Source organism: Schistosoma haematobium, chromosome 1 (assembly GCF_000699445.3).
Source record: "Schistosoma haematobium chromosome 1, whole genome shotgun sequence".
NCBI classification, from domain to species: domain Eukaryota; kingdom Metazoa; phylum Platyhelminthes; class Trematoda; order Strigeidida; family Schistosomatidae; genus Schistosoma; species Schistosoma haematobium.
This window is the reverse complement of record NC_067196.1, coordinates 65,450,285-65,477,914: the sequence shown is the minus strand read 5'-3', so window position 1 is coordinate 65,477,914 and position 27,630 is coordinate 65,450,285. Positions and strand designations below refer to the sequence as shown.

At 33.4% G+C, this 27,630-nt stretch overlaps 1 protein-coding gene across 1 annotated transcript in view; it reads right to left on the bottom strand.

The window, feature by feature from the left end:
* Positions 1-9,965: 9,965 nt before the first annotated feature.
* The window catches only part of MS3_00001880 (uncharacterized protein), a 35,066-nt gene continuing 17,401 nt past the window's right edge, over positions 9,966-27,630 (bottom strand). The window contains exons 6-12 of the mRNA XM_051209385.1: positions 27,005-27,332; positions 24,632-25,055; positions 23,099-23,322; positions 19,102-19,461; positions 15,853-16,278; positions 13,476-13,697; positions 9,966-11,784 (exon numbers count right to left, since the gene is read on the bottom strand). Coding sequence (XP_051074838.1) covers positions 11,326-11,784; positions 13,476-13,697; positions 15,853-16,278; positions 19,102-19,461; positions 23,099-23,322; positions 24,632-25,055; positions 27,005-27,332 — 2,443 coding nt within the window. The 3' untranslated portion in view covers positions 9,966-11,325. The remainder of the gene's footprint in view (positions 11,785-13,475; positions 13,698-15,852; positions 16,279-19,101; positions 19,462-23,098; positions 23,323-24,631; positions 25,056-27,004; positions 27,333-27,630) is intronic.

Sequence of the window (27,630 nt, the reverse complement as noted above, 5' to 3'; positions counted from 1 at the left end):
TTCAACGAAATGATTATCAAGCTGTACAGTAGTATATATATGAGATTTGTTTGTTAAAGTACTAATTCCGTCAGGAAATGTGAACACGAATAAACAAGATGTTGTAATTGAAAGATTTTAATGTTAGATTACGTAATATGAATAATAACAATAGATATAGTGAATGTAATAAGGTGAATAAAATGTTTTGGTTACAATAATTACAGGTCATAGAGGTGTAAAAATAAATAAGGTGATGTGATGAGTATTTATGAATGAAATAATGAGAATATAAGATATAAGTAAAGGGGAATGCAGTAATAATAATAGTAATTAAGGCCAAATTAACGATAATTTCTTTTGTATGCATAGTTCTGGTTTGAGCTCATAGATGGTTAAATCTTCAGCTATTTTTAGGAGTTGGATACAAAGAAATCTAGGTAGATTCAAACGGATCATATATACAACCTTAAAATCAAACCGTGAGTCCGTAGAATGATTACGGTCGACTAAGTGCCCAAGTATAGAGCTTCTAACTGCTTTCCTCTCACCCTTGTAAAACATAAATCACTATGGACAATTTTATTGATTACTAGTATTCAATAATTTATGTAACTATCATTTCTTTTTTTTAGTGAATTTTTAATTGCTAAGTGAAACTGGATATTTTTTTAAAAAAAAGAAAGAAATTCGTAAACATTGTAACCTAATCATTAGTTACATTTCTCTTCTTTTATGTCTGTTTCTCTTCGCTTGTTTTGTGCATGTGTCTTTAGGGTTTTCAACAACAACAAAATGTAAATTGACAATATAGAAAATGTTACTGTTTATCATTATTTTTAATTATGTACTAACAGTAGAATAAGAAGATTATTCGTTGTTCATTTGGCTCATTTTTTCTGCTATTATTTTAATTAATCAAATAAAACGAATCATAGTAAGGGACATATTTAATGATTTAAGTGTATTAGCATTATGTTAAGTTTTTTTTATTGAAATGGAATGCTTCAATATGTCTAATAGTTATTATTGTAATAGTGATCAGAAAACATTTCATCAGAAGAAACGTATTATAGTCTGATCAAATATTTAGGCAGTGAAAAATTGTTTTGTAGTGGTCGGTATTCGATATAATCCTCAAAATTCGTAACCAGTTTATTTCTGATAACTATTACTAGATAATGTCTACAATGGTTTATAAATCAAAAAACGAGTATGAAGTGTTGATCGCTTTTATTTATTGTACGACGTACAGATTACCAAAACCACAGACACGTGAAACAACAATGAAAGGCTAGTACCGAAAAGCAAGTGAGTGAGTGTGTGAGTTGAATCATCTAATCAATTAAGCGACTAAAATTAATCTCAACAGAATGAATATGTGCGTAGTCGTTAAGCTATAGTGCAATGCTCAAGCATACCTATTCATACAAACACAATAATAATCAAGGTATAATAATGGTATAGATAAGTTGTTATTGTAGGAATGATTCTGTTCGTCAAATAAGTTAACAAAAGGGCTTATCCAAATTAACTGTGAACAAACTCAATTACACGTGAGCTACTATAAACCCCTGCTTCACGTTGTATTCTTTTTTCTCTTTAGTTTATTTCTATCATTTACTGTAATGTTTATGAAAACTTTTTAAAATAACTCTTCCCATTTCATTGTCGAACTGATTAGGGTAAGTAGGTAAAATACAGTATCTCTCCAGTATGATAATTTGAAATATCGAGTTGGAGTAAGATTTGAATGTATGAACATTTAAACTTAGGATATATGATTCAATGTATGGTAGGGAATCAGAACGGCCGTGCAATTAATGTCAACCATTAATTAAAATGACTTGGCTAAAAATATTTAATTTGCATATTAATCTGTAAACCTCACATCCCTTTAATATTTCTATACTTACTTAAATTCTGTTGAAAAGCCATAACTGATGGAATTCAATCTTGTCAAACATAATAACGATACCATTTGTTTCAGTAGATGATCGCTGCGTAATTATGTGGATTGACAGGAGCTAAAATTGATAATCATTTGTTCTCATCTCTGGGGTTTATAGGTAACGTTTCATCATCAGGCTTTAAATCACAGACTAACAAGGTCGTAAGTGTTCACTGCTTTTTATTCTGAACCTAGAACCAGACAGATATCCAGCACTTCCAAGAATAAAATAATTGCTTTACTGAAATTTATACATGATATAAGCTATTTTCCAAATTTAAAGTACTTGGAGCTAATCCTTCAAAAATACAATTTGCGTAATGTTTCAAAATACACCGATGAGATCACCTATACTAGGTCTCATTGCAGAGGCAGTGAGTATAAGCCTCGATCTTACCAGTAATCAAGTCAAAAATTTGTATTCGTTATGCGGACGACTTATTTGTCGTAGTCAAAAAGGACGAGCTGGAAAACACCAACAATCTGATCAACACCGCCTTCGATTATATAGAGTTCACAATGAAACAGGAGTCAAACAACAAACTATCATTCTTGGATGTACCAATCATCAGAACAGACACAGAAAAACTGGAGACTCAAGTATATTAAAAGTCGACCCATACAGATCAAATTTTCACTTACAATAGCAACAATTCAAAAACGCACAAAATCAACTGTGTACAAGCTTTATTCAAGAGCGCGAGAACACATTGCAACACATGCGGAACAGAAAAATGAAGAATATTTAAGACCTATCTTTCAAAAGAACGGCCAAACAATCAGCTTCATCAACATATACCAACGGATCATCTTACCATATATAAAAGACACATCAGTAAATACAATGACTGTTGAAGCCGTTTGAAATAGATGTAGCACACATACCCGCAAAATTACTCCAATCAATCCTATCCAAACCAAAGGACGAAATGACAAAAGAAAAGCCGAACATCATCTACAAAATGAATCGTTCCAACTGAGAAAAACACTACATCGTACAAAGCGGACGCCCCCTTCATCCCCACCTGTATGAAAATCAATTAGAGGTCAAACGCCATGATATATCCTCACTTATATCAATGCATGTGGAAAATTGCGGACATACATTCGACCGGAAAAATGTTGAGATCTTGGATAAAGAGAATACCAAAGACACCAGATAATTTTAGGAAGCTTGGCACTCAGACCAATAAGCAACCAACAAACACATTTACATCGATCCAATCTATCAGCTAATCAGGAAAATCATGGACAAATATAGGACCAAGAATCAAATCAATCGAAAATACAATCAAAATGAAGTGAACAATAACCGGTTAAAGGTCAAGAATAACCGATCGAAATTGTGATCTACGGGACAAGCTGTGAGTCATATGTGACGAAATTCAAACAATTCACTTCTACCTGAAATTTATGCTGATGATGTCGTTCAGAAGAGCGATGAAAGCTCCACGACCAAACCATCCACCTCAGAGAAGAAAACTCTACTTGAGCTTTCAAAATATTTTAAAATTATTCAAAGGTAATTGTGGACTCTTACTCATTTTGATCTTTAATTTAATTTGATATTCCAAGTTCTCACTTTATCATGAGGATTGAAGAGCTATAAGTAGAAACAACATAATTTTTATCGTTTTGCAATTATTCAAGTTTTATTTTCAGTTTTTTCTAATGAGTTAGCAGATTGATAAAATATTGATAGACTAATAACACGAAATAACAATATTAATGATTGTGAATAGGATAATTTAATATTAATAAAAATAAATACGAACAATCAGTTAATTGCTTATTTATGGTATACAATTAATAGGATGAAACATCTCACCTGCAGAAATGATGAGAATATGTAAATACATTATACCATAAATAATTAAAAATGATACAAAATAACATTCATTCAATTTAAATAAATTTGAATAATGGTCCGAGTATCATATCTGCATGGAATATTTATTTCTATCTGGTAAAGTTAAATGATTGCTTACTCTCACCTTTCCACATTCTCCTGAAGATCGACTAATTCATAAAGACATCAACATCTGAGGGGAAGCATGGGATAAAATGGAAAGCTAGGATGCAGCTGGACGATCTGGCTCCTCTATCGCACACGCAACAACAAATGCAGGAGAAGACGACTAGTGTAGCAGCAGCATTAGGTCTCAATATACACAAAGGGAAAAGCAAGATTCTCTGATACAACGCAGCATGCTACAACAGGATCACACTTGACGCAGAACGTTTGGAAGATGTAAAAACCTCTACATATGTGGGTAGCATCATTGATAAAGACGGTGATGTTGTATCCTAGTGAAGATTAAATTACGAGTAACGACTGAGATCTATCGATGGACTAATTACTTACTTACTTTCGCATGTTACTCCTAATGGAGCATAGGCCGCTGACCTGCGCACAAGCGGCTGTCTACTGGGATCCACTCTAAGAGAGCTAGTTCTGCTCTGGGACTCAATGCTATACCTACGCCGGTGAGGCCACGGGAAGCAGAATCAGGGCTTTCAGATACACGAAGTGTGAATCGAGTCGGTTCTTTATTTTGGCATGGTGAGGTCAAATGAATGACGCTACTTGGATCCTGTATGCGCGTTTCGGCGACACAGCACACATCAATGGCGTGGGATTCTAAAGTCTTAGCTAAGGAAGCCTACTGTCCTATTTGGCACAGTGTTCGGACGTTAAAAGCTCCTACGTGTAGTTTAGAGCGTGGTTTCAGGAGACCAAGAATAGCGTTCCACGTACTCGAATCGTTTGCCCTAGCGGTGCGAGGTGATAAAGAGACGTGAGAAGGGTTAGTCATGGAGATAAGAGAGTTATTAGTAGGTGTAGGAAGGATTTGAATGTGACCAACTTGGTCTCGTGTGCTGTTACGGGTATGAGGGCTGATGTCACTTCCCGGCTGCCCACACCATGGAAGGGTATTTCTTGAGGAACCTGAAAAGGAAATTGGATTAGTGTTGGTCTTGACGACCTGGGAGCGTGACCGCAGAGCACAAGGGACAACTGCTTGAGGCCAGTCGCGCACGGCCTTTTTGTGGAAGGTTTTTGACGTGTTAGCTCCGTTCTTCAAAGGGCCTTACCGCCGGAGACGGAAATCCGTGAGGTAAGGTGAGGTGTGACATTTTTAGGGTCGACCTTTTCTAACCCCACCCCCCTTCGTGGGAAGGCATCATCGCTGTCATGCTGGTTGTCCGAGGGAAACACCTTACTGCTGTCACACCTCTCTACAGTCAGCAGTACGACTTCGCCCTCAGACCTTGAGTTGCTGCTTTTAGTCTTACCGTTCACCAATCGACCTGCCTGGCATGGTAGAACCTATAGGAACATATGTTCCAGCCAATATAGCTAGGTTGGGTCATCACGGTATTCAAGCCCGACCACCGCGTCAAGGTAGCAGCTTCGGTCGGGCTCTTCAGCAGTAAGCATCCACGAACCGACAGAGGATCAAAGCCAGGGCCATGAGAGACGGCTTATCCATAAGATTAATGAGTCAGCATTCAACGATCTACAATTGCGAATTCGACCAGTTCGTAGTGTAATGCAGTCTCGATTACACACAAATAGGGTTGATGTATAACTGCTTCATATCGGATGTAGTTTAGTCCCACTGGTTACGGATAATCACAAGAACTGAAGTTACCTCGAAATTGGTCACTAGTGGGCTTATTGAGATTGTTGAAGTGGCGAAGTGACTTTAGAAATTCATTGAAAACTAGGAAACACCGGACAGCTATTCCACTTTGTTGTGGGACTTAACAACAATTTACATCCACGACTCTACCTAGCGTCGAATCTATCTGATATGAACTATAAAATCTCTCTAATTTCTTTACTCCTGTAAAGAAATAATGTATATATTTAAATAAATTCTTATCAAAATGAAGATATGTGTCGTACAGAGTAATGGAGTTCTTAAATAACTTTTGTACATGTATCTTTTCTAATGTACAAAACCATTTTTCTTTATCTCATACTGACTGATAAAGTACTTTTAATTATTTTTGTACACAGTAACGTTTTCCATAAAACAGTGTTTATGTGATAATCAAAATGAATTGGATTTTTATTAAAATCCTATTAATTCGAGTGGTTCGAATCAGGAAAATGAAATACATAACTAGGAAAACTGATTCTACAAAAAAGAAAACAACTTTTAATGCTATGTATAAGAAAGAAGATCGAAGCCATCATCAAAGTCTTAATCGTCTAGCTGTATCCAAGATGTCCATTGCATCTTGTGCTACTAATGAGATGTGAAGGTCTTCATGATCCGACCACCCATCAGAAGAAAGAGAAAAGATTAAAGTGACCACCCTTGTCTTACACTACCCTCCATCCACAACTTTGCGATGCAGTCCGTCCTCAGAATTCCGTATGATGGTAACAAGCCTCTCAGGTACACTATAGTGTCGAAGAAGGTCTCATAAGGTTCTCCTGTCCACGCTACTAAATGCTTTCTCGCACTCAATGAAGTTGATGCATAGTGACGAATTTCATTCAGTTGATTGCTCAACAATGATAATTTAACTTTACTCACTTACTTACGCCTGTTACTCCCAATGGAGCATAGGCTGCCGAACGACATTCTCCAACCCACTCTGTCCCACTCTGACTTCCTTTCCAGTTATATCCTATTTTTATTCATTTTTCTCATGTATGTCTCCATTTCTCGGCGTAATGTGTTCTTTGGTCTTCCTCTCCTCCTTTGACATTGAGGATTCCATGTGAGGGCTTGTCATGTGACGCAGTTTGGTGCTTTCCTCAATGTGTATCCTATCCACTCCCAACGCTTCTTCCTAATTTCTTCCTCCGCTGGGATCTGGTTTGTTCTTTCTCACAGTTGGTTGTTGCTGATAGTGTCCGACCAACGGATCCGAAGTATTTTGCGTAGACAGCTGTTAATAAACGCTTGTATGTTCTGGATGATGGCTTTCGTAGTTCTTCAAGTTTCCATCCCATACAGTAGAACTGCCTTGACATTTGTATTGAAAATTCTGACCTTGGTGTTGGCTTGCAGATGGTTGTTTTGAGTTTCGGATGTTCTTCACTTGTAAATATGCTGCTCTTGCTTTACTGATCCGCGCCCTCATATCTGCATCACATTCACCTGTTTTGACTTTATGTCCGGCTTTTTATCACGTGATTTAGCCAATAATCAAAATACGACTTATACAATCTTAGCAGAGTGCTAAACCAATGACGCTCGACTGGTATGAGCAGCCTAGTGTCCTTATTGTCCTATGTCCGCCTAGCCCATCCACTTGAGTCCAGAACACCAATAACAGCTTCCCCTATGCGAATCATTCATTTCAGAAATACTGGGTTCATATATCAACCAAACAGACCACAACGCACCATAAAATAAGAAATAACATTCATATACAATAAAGCCAAAAAGTGGCTGTGAACGTGGGAGGCAGTAGTTAATAAACTAAACATAGCTTAAGAACAGTAAATCATACAATAATGAATTATAGATCAAGACAAAGCCTATAATAAGATGAATATAGATATACATAATCTAATTACTGAATATTTATACCATAAGAATATTTAGATAATATTAGTCTATCGATAGATCTCAGTCGTTACTCGTAATTTAATCTTCACTAGGATATAACAGTCTATCTAGCAATTTATCTTGTAAACAGAGATTAGACATTTTTCCAAGCCTGCTAAGTAACAAAAAAAACTCTTTAAGATTTATCAGTACAATAAGATAAAACATTCTGAAAAGTGATAATGGGGATCGACACCAAGAACTCACTAACTTCTGTAAACTGGAAAAGAAATCATCAGACTAATTCTTTCTCTCATAATGGCAACGAATTCCCTTATTGTTTAATATTCACTGATAAAAAGAAATCGATTTGTCAGATTCAATCATAAATTAAAATTACCATTTTTCCACTTAGTTACAAACAGCGATATCAAAAATTTCTTGAAATTTTTATGATTAAATTTAATTAGATTTTTTGAGTAAAACCAATTTCTAATCTAATACTCAATCAATCATTCATAATTCAATGAGGTCAACACATTAACAATCATTACAGAGATTTATTTTCGCATAGTTTCTATCATAAAAACATTATTGTCACTATGTTTTTTTTATTGTTATTTAGGGTATCAAATTTTACTATAGAAAAACAAAAAAAAGAAACAAGAAATACAAGTAAACAGAGGTAGGAATAAAAGATTTCTCAACAAATGAAATGTTTCACTTGACCAACAGTATGAGTAAGGAAACATTCAATTTTATTTCGAAATAAGAATATATGTTCAATGTAAAAACAAGATGAACTAAAAACGTGCATAGATAGAATAAGCATTGTTAAACAACAAAATGTGGGAACCCTGCATAACCGTCCCATTCTAATGTGAGACTCCTCAGTATTACCCACTTACGAATTGGCATCCGAGAGTCGTGCCCAAACCCACTGTTCTCAAGCGTGAATGCCTCGCTCCTAGACCATTAGGCCATGTTGTAACGGGTGACTGCAGGTTATGCTAGGCAGCGTTTATATCGATCGCTTCTGTGACAGTGACACGGAAACACGTAGTGGACGACCTAGTGCCCTGATTGGCCCTGCTTCGCTGTCTGTCCTAGCCAGTTGAGTCAAGAACACAAATCACAGCCTCTGAGTTATGAATCATTGTATTTCAAACATACTCTAATTATATACCGAGCAAACAAACCACATCGTACCATAAAATAGGAAACATTTGTACAATATTTAACAAGTGAAGTAAACATCGACCAATAGGAAATGTACATTTAAAGTCCAAGGACACCATTGGACTTAACATCATAATTATTGGTCTATTTTTCCGACTACCTAACAGGCCAGAATCCAATCATGTACAAGTCTAACTTCAATTAATCCACAGTATTAAATGACTGTCATCCATTGTTTTCGGTGTATACCTTAGATCTGGAACTTGGTTTAGATACACTAGTCACGCCTACTGATTAGTACTCCGGAAATTTACTTCTTGAAAGTGACTTAAAGTACTTTAACTTCGTATGTGTGTGATCAATAAGCAAAGCGACTGATTGTTTTAATTATAATCTTGTTTATGTTATACATTTCAGGATTACAAAAAACCCTAGGCTTTGAACATCTTTGGTTAGTTTGAAGAAATATGTTACGATTGATAGCCACCACAGGATAACTTCGCAGACAAGGCATACATTATGACACGAATGTGTGGCAAATACAAGTTCTAAAAGCCAGAACTCAAATGTTTTCCATTTTGCAGTGTTTTTGAAGATCGTTAACTTCATCTTTAGACAACATAGCTGTGTTTATGTTCGTAACATTATTGATAAAAGCATATAGTAAAATCAGTCAGTTAGAAATATGGATTTTAAATATAACCGTAACTCAAGTACTTGCTCCTCGTTAATTGTATCCAATTGCTTAATACGAAACAATGTACATCATCCCTATATCAAATCGTTTAGCTTACAGGTGACTAAAAGTACGATTCAAAGAACTAGATAGTAATTCCTCTTATTCATATATGATAATGTATGCATTTTAGATTAACAGAGAAACAAAAATCTTACTATATGAACATCATGTTGTTATTGCTTTTTATTGTTTACTAGAAACTTTTTCTAGGAAAACAAGACAACAAAATAATCTTATTAGACTACGAACTACCGTGATCATCATCACTGTCATAGTTATCACCGACTGTATATTGGTGTCCATATGTATCCGTCGAATGAATACTACAGAAAGAATGGAATGTTAAACTAAGATCAATGCTAGCTAGCTGAGGAATCCAAAAAGCACGTTATGTCTTATTTAAGACTCACCGACAGGATGTACCTAGATCCCAGAGTTGATGTTCACTCTGTGACATCGCGTTATCCATTTCCGCTTACAGTCCTTGTACCTTAATGCCAATACAGAGGCAATCCGTAGAGAATGCATATATGCTAAAAGAGACAGATCAATTGTATTCTTAAACAATAATGAGGAGATATAAACAACCAACATAGATGAATTGAAATGTTAAGCTTTTATTAAAGAGAATAATGAATAAGTATTACGAAAATTATTTTATTTTCAATAAATAAAAAATCATAATACCCACCAAATCAATATGACTATGGTATGTCATGAACTCAACAAGAGTGGACACCCAACCAACAGTACATAATAAACCTGGATTGTAATGCTGTCTTGTAAACGAAAAAGACTAAAGAGTGAGCTTTAAAGAAAATGACAGTAAAAAGTACAAAGAAATTGATTGTGTAACAATTGCGGTCAATCAAACCGGGAACCTTTCGATTACTCACTAAAAGAGAAATATTATATTACATAAATATTTAAGAATTCTTGTTCCAGACAAAGAAATCAGTTCAGATCATTACACTTATGTACGTGCACACACCATGTTACAATAATAAAGATATTATGATTCCTACAGTAAGACTGTAAATACTTGAATATTCACCAAAAAGAAAGAGAGGAAATTTCATTTTAAAATAACAACAATACAAAAATCGAAAACATAGAATGTGTAAAGATAAGTAATCAAAATGAATTACATAAAAAATAAATACCACTGATTGTCATAATATAAGCTACATCTTAATACTTATAAGTAATAAAACTGACCTTAATCACAAATAATCAAAAAATAAAACCATCTAAATAAGATGAACATTGAATACTTATCTCTCTCTTTATTTATCATCTAGACAAAAAAAACATCCAATCTTGTATACTTGCATTTCATTATTAACAAAATATCATACCCTGCACTACTTATATACTAATGTTAACATATGTATTTATAATATTCTTATTACTGAAACAAACCTGTAATATAAGATCTTAAAAGAAAGAGAAAATAACCAATCAAAAACTGTAAACACAATAAAGAACTCGATGTTTAATTGTCATAGTGCTGTACACACGGTACTAAAATAATGATGGAACATTTATAACCTTTTTAATAAAGAGGAAAAACTCTATAATCCATTATATATCTATCCATATTCTTTACTCTTCAATATAATATAGTGATATACTATATTTTGGTTTATACAATTTAATCACTTGAAATGGGAATATAAAAGAAGAAATAGCGTATAGAATTAAACGATAGAATAGAAAGTGTTGAGTTCTTGTGTATTAATAAAATACATTAAATATGATAAAAAATGGGTTTTATATTTTCCTTTTTTAAAAAAAATAAACAAACAAAAGAATACTATTCGCAAAATGATAAAACTGTTTTATTTCAGTAATAAAACATAAGATATATGTATGTTGACATGATAAAGGAAGATAAGAATATCGCTTTCAGTGATATAAAACATCGGTATTGGTATGACATGTAGTTAAACTAACTTGAATCAGTAACAATATGGATTATTAAAACTGTTCCTTATTGATTTAGTTTGTAAATGATAATCTAAATTTGGATTACCTAAAATTTCATCATTGAAATAATGATACAATGTTGACAGTATTGGTATTTCAGTTGTGTCATAATCTTCGTTAGTATGTGTAGATTGTGATTCATTACTGCGATTACTCATTCTACATGATTGATCATTATTCAATGTAGCACTTCCTAAATGATTTGCTCCTAATATTGGCAATTGACTATGTGAGAATATACCAATACGTGAATCTGACGGTAAATGACCAACAAGTTGTTGTGACCATTCCCATTGTTGTTTTAATACTGCTTCTGATAGTGAGAATGGCATAGACAATGCAGATCGTCTTACTGTCCAATTAGCCAATGGCTCAGCTAATGTATATTTAATCCATTGAATTAAGAAACGATACACGAAACGCAGTTGATCCTGAAGCATGAATATTTTATTGACAAAAAGAGATGGTTTAGAGTTAAAAATGAAAGAGGAAAAATGGTCAATTAATTTAAATAAATGATTTTATCATTTATGAATTATAGGACATTAAAACAAAAACTATAACTGTGAAAATAACAGCGATTATATCTGAGTAACCAACATCCGTATCTATATTCAGTAATTATTCTTTTGGTTATTTTCGACAAAGTATTTCGAAATGACCTAGTGAGAAAAATGTTTGGAGTCATTTTCAATCTCAATCGGTAAAATGTTCAGAAAGGTAACTTCCTTCTTAATGTTTTCCAGCCATTCAACTCGCAGTTATTACGAAAATTTTAAAGAATAAAATACATATTCCTTGAGTTTGAATTATAAACAATATTTTATAGCATATAGAACATATTACTACACAATCACTTCAAACACATTAAAATAATCATCAACATTGAATACATCATTTCTTACACTAAAGTAACATAATTGACGAGTTCAAGTAGTTTTAGCGGCCCGGGATCTGACTCCAATTAGATCATATGTTGATCGCTATTGAATGATTGCTATCGAAATATATATATATATATATATATATATATATATATATATATATATATATATATATATATCGCCTAACCCCGTATATAACTATCGACTTAACTCGCGTTAGTGAATAACGGAGTTACGAGAAAAGATTTCGAATACGTATATTTTGTTCAATCATTGATCTGGACAGACAATCAGAGGGACGAAGCGAATCGAAGAGATCGAAACGAAATGACGAGCAGTGAAGAAGGCCTCCATTTAATCAAGTGTTACTCAATATTTATAGCCCGATAAAAATAAGTTACAGACGTGTGGTAAATAGAATAATAAGTGCACATACATATGCGCTCACATAAAAACAGCCAAGGTTGATGAGTGAATAATTTCCAAGGTCAAAACGTGACTCAAAAGAATAAGTCGGCCTATCCAGAATCTAGAATAAGGTATATAGGCTTAACATAGCAACCGACACTACACAATAACCGATGATTCTTTTCTTCTTAGTTCGACGGTTGAAGGTGACTAACAGAAACCTTTAACCTGGGTTGAACTGACTAGCATAGTGTACATGTCATCTTGGCAGATAAGTAATACCATCCAAAAAAGTTACCATCAAGCTGTTTGAGCTACATACAGACAAATGTTATTGAAACACGGCCTGGTACAGATGTACTTCGGCCCGAATTCTCATACTCTTTGATTCAGTAACTTCAACAACACTTAAATATTCAAATTAAATTATACTAAATATTGATAATTTCATCCATTTCTATCACCCCACCGCACCCTAAACACATATAAATACATGCAAAAGCATTTAGTATTGCAAAACATTAATCATAATCATACACTAATTTGATCTAGGATACAATTTTTCATTTACTACAAGATAATTCTCGAAAATTTCCTTCGACTACTATTTCATGGCAATAAATTATAGAAAATTAACATGTCGTTGAAAAACATCACGATGAAATACATAAATCGATTGCGGAAATTAGTTCATTGTTCACTAGTTTCCAGTTATTCACAAGCTGAAATGAGTGGATGATGAAACTTTATTCCAAAAACGTGATCATTTAATCATATAATCAACATTCATAAATTTACAGTGGTCAATATATAATAGATTAAATACTAACCGGTGATGCTAATATGGCTTTTCTACGTATTTTAATCATTTTTATAACATGAAATAAATCAACATAATGATCTCTTGTCATATTTTCCGCCAATAAGTAACATACAGCTAATAGACCACTTCGAGTAGCTCCATTTAAACAATGAATAATCAATGGACCTGTACCACGTTCTAAGCGTACCTTTTCTAATAAACGAACAATTGCTATACGTGATTCAGGTACCTAGAATAAAAAGATATTGTAAATTTGTTACAGATCTTTTCTTTTAATAAGGTAATACATATTAACATTAAAAAGTATATTACTAATTCCTAACTAAGCATTATGGTAAGGTTAGAGGTGATGATGCAATGGAGATGTCAATCAATTGATCAAAGATCAAACATTCAGATAGCCGATGTTCTAAGCAAAGTTCGTAATAACAGTCGAAACATTAATGTACATGAAGTTGTTGTACATTTCTTGGTATAATTATACTAGGAAAATAAGCCTTAACAATTTTCATAACTAGTGCCCATGAAATAATGATCGGATTCGGCGAACACTTCGAGTAAACTTAGTAATAGAGTCAATCAATCAGTCAATAAATGAAGAAACTAATATTCATTGACTGATATGGATAAAAAAAATCCTAGAAATCATGAATTTTAATTCTGGTCAAAAGAAAAATTAAGTAAGAGATCCTTGAAGTACAGGTATTTAAAAATAATTGTTTACAAAAGATACTCATTGTCAGTTGGCCGGATACCATCAGCAACAGCCTACTATGGGAGAGAACAAATCGATTTCCATATGAAGAGGGAACTAGGAAAACTCATTGGGAGTGGATAGGACATACATTTAGGAAATCATCAGACTGCATCACGAAGCAAACGTTAATTTGAAATCCTGAAATGAAACAGAAAAGCGGAAGACCAAAGAACATACTGAGCCGAGAATTGGAAGCAGACATGAAAAGGATGAATAACAGCTGGAAAAGATTGTCCAGAATAGAGTTCGATGGAGAATGCTGGTTGGCGGCCTATGCTTCACCATTGGGGATAACAGGTATAAGTAAGTAAGAGATGCTTGGAATGAAAATATTATCAGTTTGAACGATATTGAAGTTCAGATTAATAGATATGACTGAAAATGAATGGTGTTACCGTAGAACTGAATTTTAACTTTTTAAAAATTCTCCGTGGGTGTTAAAAGCATCCGAAAATAAGTCAAGGAAATAAGAAATAACACAAGGTCTAAAGTAATGACGTTAAAATGTTAATGGAATGGGCAGACGTAATGATTACCATCAAAAAGGGGGAAAAATAACAATCAAACAGAAAATAGGCTTGTAAAATACAATATGTACACATAAAATGTATGTAAATATTAACAGACTGGTAAAGCATATCCGATATTATTCATTATCTTTCGTACTTATTTTACTTGAAAAGTTATAACTATCGTGGTATACCATACATCTTTGTTTGACACCTATTTCCAATTTTATCGCCTGTAAATTTGAGCTAATAATTGGCAAAGACTGGAGCTAGACCAAAGAACATGTGGTGCTAGGAATTGAGGGCATAGAACAAGAAAACGAATAGCACGTGGTAACAACTGGTCAAATTAGTATGCCCGGCGAGGGGTAACTGGCTTAAGTACGTAAGTAAAAAGGTATCTACTTTGAATTTACTTCTGGATAGATGCCATTTCTTATATGACGGTTAAAATTGGCATATTTATTATCTAAACAAGTTGGTTAATAAACGATTTCCAGCCATTACATTAATATTGACTGAATAGGATGCAACACTAAGTTCTGTTTATTTATTAGGCATCCTTGTGCTCTAAATAAACAGTCAGTTATGGGGAATCGTAGGAGACAGAAGTCACCTGATCATCACAAAAAAAATCAACTTGGTTAGGTTTATGTTATCTAATTCCCTACTTCTGTCAAAAAGGCTTAGATTTCAAGTTTGTGAATTTACATTTGATATACTTAATCTTTTGAAAGAAAATACAATTTGACGGGGTTAATAGACATGTTAGTGTTTATAAGAAAAACATAAAAGGCTCCTCATAAGTCAGCCAGCATAGGTGGAGCTAGCCACACGCACAGAGATGTCGGCGCTATTTATGAATATTCTGATGACTACAACAGTTGACGGGTCAATGTAACCAGTTAACTGGTAGTTCCTTATTATGGATCTGTAGGTAACCATCTCTAGACCACTACCAATCGATAAAAAAATACTAGCTTTTCTTCAGTAACTCAATCTCTATTATCACTACTTCTACGAATAAAGTATGGGGTATTATAATGGTGGTAGGAGGCCTATGCTTCTTCACGTGGAGTAACAGGAGTAAGTATTATTATAATGATAAAATTACTTACATCCATTTTAGTATTCCAACCACCGGTAAAATGAAAGACTAAAACTTCACGGGGTTTAGATTTTTCATTGCTAAACTGTTGATAGCTGTATTGTTTTAAATGGGTAGGTTCGCGTTGACGAATGAGCAAACGTCTTTTATAAATTTCATGATTAGAATTTCTTCTCGGGGAAACTGGATTTATGCGGACAGGAATTAATGAACCAAGTTGACAGATTTGTATTTGTCCACCAGCAAAATCTAACCATGGTCCACGTTGAAATGATGTTTCACTAAAATCTGACTGAATGTCAGTCATATTTTGTTCTTCATTGGATGAGCCATCAAACATGGGATATGAGATATTTTCACCAGGACGTAAGGGCCAGTATCGAACAGCTTCTTCAACACCATAAGAAAATGGTTGCATATCAATAATACATGAAACCTAGATAAAAGATATATATATATATATATATATATATATATATATATATACAACGATATCATTAGTCAAACACGTAAGTTTAGATTGATTTAACACTTCTTTAAAAAGTACCATTTTTGTACAAAGCGACTTGAAGGTATTGATGAAGTACGTGTACGCACATTTAGATAGACACATGAACATACAAAGATGTCCGCAAATCATCTTGGGAAATTTAACTTGACTTTAATAATTATGTGAGCCATGTGTTAAGATAATAAAATATATATTTAACCGCTTTATCATATTTTGTCAATGATGGTTTCCATTCTTTGAAACTCCTTACAAGACTATCGTTGTCTTAGTTACTAGAGTTTATCAGCATTTATTATCCCACTGCATATTCAACTGAAAATTGATAACTATATTGAAACTCGAGAAGATATGTGGATATCACATGAAGTGTTCAATGTATAGAGAAATTACCTTCTTTGAGAGCCAGCCATTTATTATTGACTACTACGATGATAAGCATAAATAGGCGAACAAATGGATATGGTGTATGCAATAGTGATAAGTTTTGATGCTATTAACTATCCATGAAAATAGTTTAAAATCTAAAGTTAGGTTTTTGCAATTATTTTCTCTTTTTCGGTTTGATCATTATGTATACTCCTAACATTTCCCTAAAGGACTATGTGATTAAATATGTCCAAGATAACATGAGCGACTTTATTGTTAGAATCTGGATGATAATGCTTACGATTACACTTAAATTACAGAAATGAATAAAAACAGAAATTTGTAGGAGGGGAAGTTGGCCAGGTGAATAACCCACTCACGACAGGTTAAAAACATTAACTTCGTTGAAATCATGAACCGTTATAAGTTAGACCAACACTTAAAACCTGAAAGCACACCACGACTATCTCCTCTTTGTATGGGATTTCTCGGCAATCAGCTTCCACAACTCTACAACCGGAGAATTAAACCAGGACCCTCGGTCTCGCGCGCGGACGCTTAATCTCCAGATCGCTGAGGGCACTGCTAGAGGGTCCCATATTAGGACGGAACAGCCGCGATGTGTTCCCAGGTTTTCAATGGTGGTCTAGCTTAGATCGATCAGTGATTTCAACTGTAAAAATAATTGTATTAATTTTTATGATTATTATATAGTCAAGAAATCAAAGTTTGACCTATTTCCTATGCTTGACTATTGACTAGAACTTTGGTAATTTTATTATTCTCATCAATGTTAGTACACTCATCTTTTTACTATTTTATTTTGTACTTTCACCTAGTATGTGTGATTACGCAATCTATCATTGACTCATAGACTGCCTTCATCGATTTACCATTTGATTTATGAGACTATAGGAAACTTTAGATGTTCAATCGTTTTTTTATTTTTAATTAAACCTTTCCACCTGAAAATACTTTACACTAACAGCGACCCTGGAACCCTTAACTAATTCGAATTATATCCAACCTAAACAGTAGACCATAAAATAAACTGGGACATGTTTTATCATAAACCTATCACAGTAATTATTGCTTTCGTTGTTCCGTGTTCTCTGGTTTCGTTTTATTTCCTCTGGTTGTAAATGATTATAGTCGGTCCGTTATGGCACTAGAAACAACCGTAGATACACTTAAACAGAACTAGTAGTTTCCAACTGATGCCTTACATTGCTGTAATACAAGTGAAAAATGTACTATTTAAACAATTTTTGAACTAATAAACTTCAAAAAAGGGACCCCATCCCGTAGAAAACTAACTCACTATAAAAGCGTTAAACAGGAAAAATAATTCAAACTATTTGACACTTGACTCCGACTGGAGCCTCACTAGGGCTTCTGCCGGTCCCAAGTCCGGACAAAGGAAGAGGGTTCAAACCATTTAGCACTTCAAACAATCTAATATATCTCATACACTTAATGTTATTATCTATATCATGCCGATCGTACATAAACCGGTATGAATTTTTTAACTATTATTTCCAGAACATATGTATAATGTTAGGTATTTATATACACCAACTTAAATATTGATATATGTAAGAGTAGAGCATGGTGTCGATCTAATTGCAAACAATATTGTTTGCTTATATATGTTATTCTAGTTCTAGGATATATACATTCATTTATTTTCTAACATTTTTATTCTTAGCTAGTTCTTTTTTTTATTTCCACTTTTTATGCTGTTTAACGGGCGTAAAAAAATGATGAACCAAAACATCATCTTTTGAGTCTTTCTCTAGCTATTAATTTGTCAGGAAATCAACTGTGAACAATATTAAAGTTCTGTCAAAAATGATTTCAAGATTCCTTTTGAAACCCTTTCAATTTGATATAATTGTACAAACAAATATGATGAAGTAACTTTTAAAGAAAATCATATAAATTTTGCAACATATCAAAAACTCAGTAGTTAAGTTGATAATGCGATGACGTTTGAAGCGAACGGTACTGGGTTCGAGTCCCGGAGTGAACATCAACTCTGAGATGCAAGTACATCCAGCTGATGAGTCTCGAATAGGATGAAACGTGCGTTCCGGATTTCACTGCTAGCCACTATCCATCTTTGTTTATAATGTTTGTAAATTAAGGCAATATCGATGCAATACGCATGGTATGCGCACATATGCCAATAAGAGACTGATCAATTTGCAGTTCTAAACATCAATGGGAAGGTTTAAGTAAACTAAACGAAGTGAATTTATGAAGAACATAGTTTGAAAAGTTAGGAATTTTCTCCTTCTAAAAGAAATGACTCTACAACTAACCATTCATTTATTAATACAAACAATAAAGAATTATTCTAAAAATTTCTCATTCACTTACTTGTTCTTCTTCAACCATAAACCAAAACTCATCTACTGTATTTTTTAAAGGAGTTTGTGTTAAAATAATATCATCTTGTAGAGTTGCACCATCTAAATAGACAGCATTAATGTAATTTGAAGTTTGCGCATTATTATTGTTATTATTATTATTATTTGTTGTTGTACGATGTAGTCGAACACGCCAACGTTCAGATGGAAGTAGATCAATAATTTTAGGATAACGGTTCTTGTATAAGTTTAAAGAGTTCAAAGCAACTTGTAACTCCTTATTTGTATCAAATAATGGTGTGTATAAATGTAACACAGACCATTGTTCCCATAAATAAGATCGATTAAGTTTTGTATTCTTATGACATAACTAAAAAAATAATTTTAACAAAAGTTTATTTAACTATTATTATATTAAAAGAATTTTCAATAGAAAAGTCTTTTTGTTTGAAAAAAGGTTTATGATAAAAATTATACAATAAACTTGCACATTCTAATGAGAGAAAACAAACGACTTCTAGTTGATATTATAACATGAATATTCCATGAGTTCATAATTTATGGTGTCGGAAAGTAGGTAAACTGTTGTCAGTTAGAGCGCGCCATTGAAAATCATACTTTTTAAGAGATTTAAAAACTTAAAGATTGATCTGTGGCAGGATTATGAATACACGTCATTACATAATCATAAATAAGGACATAGTAGTTGTTTGGTACAAGTAAGTATTCAATGCTTCTCTAGGTAACATCAAAAGTTGATGAGAGTTATACCAAAATTGTGTGAAAATCACTACAAGATCAGTTTTGTATTTATAAGAACTTATCGAAAATTACTGACTAAACTGACTAGGATGGTAACAACTAAGGCATCACGATTGACCAAACAACTTAATACATGAATGACAATTATAATCAGTTTACAAAGTTTAAAACATCCACTCGAGACTTATTCTATTGAAGAGCCTAAATGGAAATAATTTGAGCATTTTATTCAATCTATGTTTTCAATGAAACAATCGCAGTAATTACATCTATCTCGATAGGTAATCGATAAAACAATAATAACAATGAGATGAGGAAAGAGGAAAATATTATAAAGGTGTTACTAAATGGTAAAAATATTCAACCGTAGAATGAACAATTGTTGGTCTAAGGCTGACATACTTTAGTAAACCACAATACCCTGGTTTGATCCAAGGCTTTGAGACGTCAACAAACAAACCTCTGAATAGAAGTAAATAACGATGTTTATGTAATTCTCTACTGAATGCCTCATAAAAGTATGATGAACTTTCTTAACTGAAGGAAAGTTACCTCAGTGGTTTTCTAAAATCAACGATATCTTTTAATGAATAAAATTCTTGTGAATTTTACGCCTTATTCTTTATTTCTTTCAATATATTGTTCCTTAACTTCATGTAATATTTTCTCCTCGATTGATGTAATAATGAAGTTATTTTAAGTGACTGCACTGACATTGTTAAAAAAAAACATTGCATATTTAGCTAAATAACTACCAGAAGATAAAACCACTGAATACTACGTAATATATAATATGGGATCCAAAGAGAAAATTGCATCGGTCCAGTTTCCAACATTATATCAACACAGTGACAAGAAATCAACACAAAGTGAAAAGTAGAGCAGAACTATTGACCACCTGGCTGAATGTATATCATTCGGGAATTGTTGTTTATGTATAAATATCAGACAATAAATAAATAATTAATAATGAAAAGGAATACCACAGAAAGTCAGCAGTAGTTTTTAACTTATACATATTTTATTACATAATTGCTATATTTCATTGAATTTTGAAAATTTCTTTCCCATTCAAGTCTTCTGCGACCTTATAAAATGAAATGCTTGGGAATATTTCTAACACATAAAACATTCTGCACTGAATTTCTACCACAGAGAAAACATGTCAGTGGAAAAAAGTATGATAGTTATCTTTCACTAAACAGTATACAAACAGTAGAGTCAAATCCTAGTGTGTTTACAACTTTACACGTCTGTGTCGACACGCACATATAGAGAGAGGTGAAATTGTGATAAGCCATTAAAGGTTAGTTGAGCATTAAAATCGAAGTAGTTGCCACAACAAACATAATACAAAAAAAAATCTAGCAAGAGCAGATGATAAACATTCTTTCTTATAAATGTACTAATCTAAAGAGAATCTGTGCATACAATTAATCAAAAGATAATTGGTATCGATTTGTTGAGGTATTAGTCCGATGAAAATTCAAACAACCGTTGTTCATTTTTCTAAAAGAAAAAAACGGTTTGTACTTAAACGAGATCCACCCTGGTAATAAAGGAAGGTGCAGGTAACGGCATTGTTGACTTTTTTACGTCTAAGCTGGACAATAACCAACTTAGTTCGATTATCAATTTACTTCATCGATACAAAAGATATATAGATGACATGTTTGTCATTTGTGACGAGGATGTGGACTCAGTAGACATTTTTGGGACCATCCAGTAAGTAATGCAGTTGTTAGGAAACGGGTACTAGGTAAGGATGGCAAATCAATTGATGACGCAGTGAAACTTCATCAGTTGAGATGGCTGGGACACGTGTTACGTATGCCCAACCACCGACTGCCTCGATGTGCGATGTTTTGTTGTATAGGAGTAGATTGGAAGAAAGCTAGGGGCGACCAGACCAAAACATGGCACAAGTCCATGAAGTCACTGACAAGTAGACTGAGTCATATTGGTAGGTGTAGACTACTTGGTTGGGGACCGCGAGATGATAGCAACCGATGGCTAGAGACCCTGAATGACATGGCTCAAAATCGTTTGCAATGGCGCAGGTGCATACACTCTTTGTGTTCTCCCAAATTCCAATCTTCTGAATTCTTCACGTCCCTTTCTTTTTCTCTTCCCAAATTTATTTCACTGGATTATACTCATTGAATAACATCTTCAAACTCTAATTTTTCTGATTACAGCTTATAATTTTACTACATCTAGCACTACGGCATTTGAATCGACCACTGCATCTCTGTGCTAATGTGGTGTGGCAACTCGAACTGATGTATGTACGTACGAAGTTCTACGTTGTTACTGACTGACTGACAGTAGATATTTTACATTATTTCAATACATGCCATCCTTCCATAGATTTCACGTAGGAACATGAGCTGGGTCATTCAATCTCTTTGCTCGATGTGCGTCTGACAAGGAGTGACGGACCGTTATAATAATCCGTTTACAAAAAAAAGAACATGGAATGACCAGCTGACTAACTTCTATGACTGGGTTCCACTAAGCGGAAAGAGGGGTCACTCTTCGTGTTACCGAATACATCAGATATGCAGTACTGAATACACTGATAAATAACTTGGATTCCTCAGAAAAGCTGACTGAAAACGGCTATCCAAGCCGATTTATAGAGGGGAACATGAAAAGAAGTTGAAACAAGGAATCCAGTAATCTCGTTTCAAAGGAATATCTTCTTATGACCGAACTTTTGGTGTAACTATAAATCGGTTAACGACAGGGATAAAAAGAACGTCCTATATAGCAAAGCTGCAACAAACTTTCACTAGTAAGAACTTATTTTCTGTATCTGCAAAGGATAAACTTCGTCTTTTCGATCGTCTCCATGTGCATCTACCAGTTCACTTGGTCTTGTGGAATAAGGTACACAGGCCTTAGCCAACGCTTGCTTTCAACTCGGATACGAGAATATGCCCCAGTGTGGTTCTACAAGAATGGGGGGAAAGCAGTTAGAAGTTTCATTCTTGAACATATAATAGACTCTAATCACCCCAATGGTCTATAGGTTGATTCTAAGGTTGTTTATACAATTCATCCAAATCTCCCTAGATTTCTACGTACCCGAAAACAAGATCAAGCATCAAGATAATTGAAAACATCCTAAATTTTAAAATCATCATCCAGTAGCCAAAAAGTTGTTAATATCTTAGATAACTTTAATTTTAAAAAATGGATTAAAAAACTAAATAATAATGCGACTGACTACTACTACTCACCATTTTATAAGTACTATGCACATCCAAGTCAACAATACAATGACCACCTAATATAACTTCAAATAATAAATCATATAATAATGTGAATTGTCTCATTGAATGAATTATATTTGAACGAGCTTTACATAATGATGAACAAAATTTTGCCACATTGACAACACGTTCATGTGTAACCTGTTGTAGTAATAAATCAAATGCTATATACAATCCTGTACGAGATAAACCTAATTAAAATAAATGAATTAGGAATAATAAGAAAAAGAAACAGTTTGAATAAAGCACTTTTTACAAAATGGAATTATTTTAATCATTCATTGCAAATTACATTACATTACCTTTTCTGATTGAAAAATTAACGACAAATATTGTCAGATAATTGGAGTTAGTCAGTTTGAAATTATAGATGTACGTTTCGTCTTGACTGAGACTCATCAAGAGAGCACATGCTAAATCCTGAGAAAAATATTCTTAATCTAATTCATAGTTTCTTATCACTACTTCCAACTATGTGAAAACCAAAAAATGTGAAAAGTAATGTCCAGTTATTTAGCCTAGTAATCGCATTACAAACTTCATTGATAGAATTAGATCACCAGCATAGAATAAAAAAAACATGCTATTGGTTACAGTACTCAGTGATCAATTAGTTTAAAATTACCTATTGTATGTTCATTTTTCTTCTATCATACATCTTAATGATACTAAATAAAGAGTAACTTTACAATTGTAGATTGACAATTGCTCGCAAAAGCAAAAGATCACTGAACCATCAATTAGTCAGTCCGTCATCAACAATGTAAAACCGATCAGAGACATGAATCGGTTCATGATGCGTCTCACTTAAAAACACTAAAGGTCAATTCAAATTATAAAGAGCACATTTGACCAGGATTTCCGTACCTTTCAACGAAGTTCATTTCAATAGCCAATTGCCTAAAGCATTGATGTTATGTCTTGGTTAGGTTAAATTGCCGCTAGCTTTCTTACAATCTACCTCTATACCAGCTTATATTGTGCATCAGATTAGGCATTGACTGAGTATGCGTTACAACACATGTCTTAACCACCTCATTTGATAAATATTTTCAGTTCTACAAACTGACAATCAAATCTAAGTAGTATTGAATATATATTTTTCATTCATAAATTTAACACTAATTTTCAACCCTACCATTCAGTTACTAATTTCTGAATGCCTATTCAATGTATTCACGGAGTATCAATAGAAATTATTATCAATCCGAAAAAGATGACAAGCTAATTAAAATCCGAAATACCGATTCATAAAATTAATATAACTAATTTACAAAAAAATTACGCATTACACAGTACCATACTTCTTAAGGTGAACTACAAGAAGAAAGTAGGTACATATTATCGAAGAATTTCAGAAGACAATGAAATAGATTGTGAAAACCATCTAGTAAGTTTGAAAACAAAAATCTCTTCTAATGAGAACGGTTAACATTAATAATACTAAACTTATATGAAAACTTAAATTGTTCAGTTACATTCAATGATCACATTACAAACCTGTAGAACAATGAACAAGTAGTGGACCATCTTCTGGACGACTAGAAGTTTTAACACGATAGTAAAATTCTATAAAATTTAATCGATTAAATCTTGTTCCAGAAGTCGATGTATAACAGAATAAATCTTGTGAATTTTTCAATGAATTACTATTAGATAATAAATTAATTTTACGATCATTTTCAACTGTATTATCAACATTTGTAAAATATGATGGTATATTATTATGATCAGGTGTTATCCAACTATAAAATTGATACTGTATAACTTGTTGACTTATATTCGATGATAATTCAGTTACAATAAAGTATCTTACAGTAAAATGAGGATAATCAATTTGATTAATTATTTCTACCATGATATTACCAAAATATTGAATTGTAGACTTTGAATCCGGTTGATTAGTGTTAGATCGTGTTGGCATCTGTAATGAGAATTATATAGAAAAAAGAAAATAGAAGTTAACTTATTCAACGAACAATAACATGGAAAATAAGGTATAAGATGTATAGAAAGAGATAACATATCAACAATCTTAATTATTCTGTTAAGATCTGAAAAATAATGAGAATATAGTAACTCATTGATATGACAGATGGAAATCTAGCTACATAATTCTGACCGAATTTATTTCAGATTGTTTTATACAGCTTTTTTCGTCGCTGTGGTATAGTGGTTAGGACATTGCGTTATGGCCGCACTAACCCAGTTTCGTATCCTGGCAGCGACATCCAATTTGTTGCCCCCAAATGCCCTGGTATGACCGAGAGTGGGGTAGGCCCACCCTCCCTCTCGAAATGCTCTCACACGGCCACGCGTATAAAGCCTCTGACAGGGAAGTCCTACTCACTGCCTTCTCGTGGTGGGGGTGTTGTTTACGAAAATGAGAGGACGAAAAGCGAATGTCCGGCGCTTTAACCGGATCCCAAATCAATGGTGCACATTGGCCCCAGTATCCTGCGGGAGCAAATGGCATATGAAGCGGCTACCGTGGGACTGCATCTCCTCACGATGCTCCACTGACTTGTGGGATAGACCTTTAGGTCAAAGGCTCCGAGTGTGACCCTCTAAGAAAACCACCTACTTCGGTCTGAGCACCCGTGCAGTATCATAGCACTCACACAAAAGTGTGCCCTCTTTTACCAATATTTATGTGTTCAAATAGATAAATAAATAAATAACTACACAGCTTTTTGAACAATTCAAAGGTCATCTATAACATAAACAGACGTCATTTAGAGAAAAATAAATAGATGCTTCGTTCCAATCGGATATTTGTAACCAGATACCAAATATAATACTATATGAAATATAATCTACAACCCTACGGTCTCGCAATACTTTCAAACTATTGGCACGAAAGTTAGTAGTGTAGAACAATATCAAATAGCTTAGCGAAAATAAATATTTTTACGTTCAACTTACGTTCTCAATATCCTGATAGGAATATTTTATTCAACACAACTTTAGTTACGTATAATGTATAGGAACTGTGGAGATTGTTTAGTTTTATAGTTTAAATCACAGAATGATCTTAGCTGAAAAGCCATGGGAAAGCAGAGAGCACCAAATAGCTATATTGTCCTAGTGTGGGACTCGGCAGTAGTGTACATACACAACTCTAGCGGGGACCAAACGTAGAACCTTTAGGGTAATGAAAACCTAATTTTCAACAACTTAGTCATTATTACATGGTTAAAATTTACAACTCCACTTAGTTATACAGGGTAATTTTCATTCACTATCATCGATGAACTACTCTATCTCACTTCTAACTTGATTTTCTGAACGATTTATGATTTCTTAATAGAAATTCAGGAAATCCACGTCAATAATAATTACTAATGACTACATAATTTAATTGGTGTCAATGTTTTAAATAAATTTCTGAATCGTGTTTATTTTGTGTTGAATAGTTTGTATATGCTTCAATTTTTCTAGGAATAAGTAACAAATTCTTTGTTATGGTATCATCTGGTGGTTACTAGTCAAAGTGAATCAATACTGTGTGCACGTTGTTTTGGTGTTAGGTTGTTAGAGATAGTTAACAAGAAACTCTGGACCTATGTTTCGTGTTAGACGGCGCTAAACAGCAAGGCTTATCTCGAGTCACATTAGTGATTGATTCCGCTTAGCACAAAATATCAAATAAACATGAAATTTGCCATTAATCAGCGATCAATAAACACAAATATCTTAGTTCAACAGGTTGGTCACAATTCGAACAGCTAGCTCAGTGGTAACTTTTCATATTATGATACACTCCAAATACCCGACGTCAAAATGGGGAACAATTTTGAAAGTAATTAGAATCAAAACAAATTACAAACATAAAACTAAAATAAAATTTAATAAAACTTCTTTTTCACTTACTTCAGGCCAATATTGACAACATTTAAGTGTTGAATCTTCAATGGAATTAGTAAGCATTACAATTTGTGCAATATTACATTGAAATATCATTAGCCAAAAATCTTGTATAGTAAGCATATCAAATGGACTTTGAGCAGCAATATAAGCACGTCTACGCATATAACCATCAATAAAACTGGCATTAATATAATCAGTTTGAGAGGAATCATTTAACCGGTTCAATTTAACACGATTATGATCATAAGGTAGACTTGTATGACTATGATTTTTTGATAGATTCATTTTTAAATTACCAATGGATTGAGAAAATTTCACACCTAATGGGATACTGCGGATGAGTGAAAAATAAACAGAAGAATGAAAATGAAGGTGTATTTTGAAAGAAAACATTGTGAAAAATGAATAATGTTTACAAAAAATCCTTATCAGGTTCTACACTTACATATCCATAGAACTTTAATGTTTGGAAGAAATGGCCAAATTAAGATTGTTAGTAAAATATCGGTTGGATATAGTATGAATGGATTTCTTACTCAATACATCTTAGAAACTGACATAAAGCATAAGATAAGCAAGAAGAGAAACAAGACTTTTCATTATGTTTATATATGTTCCTACTTATGTCA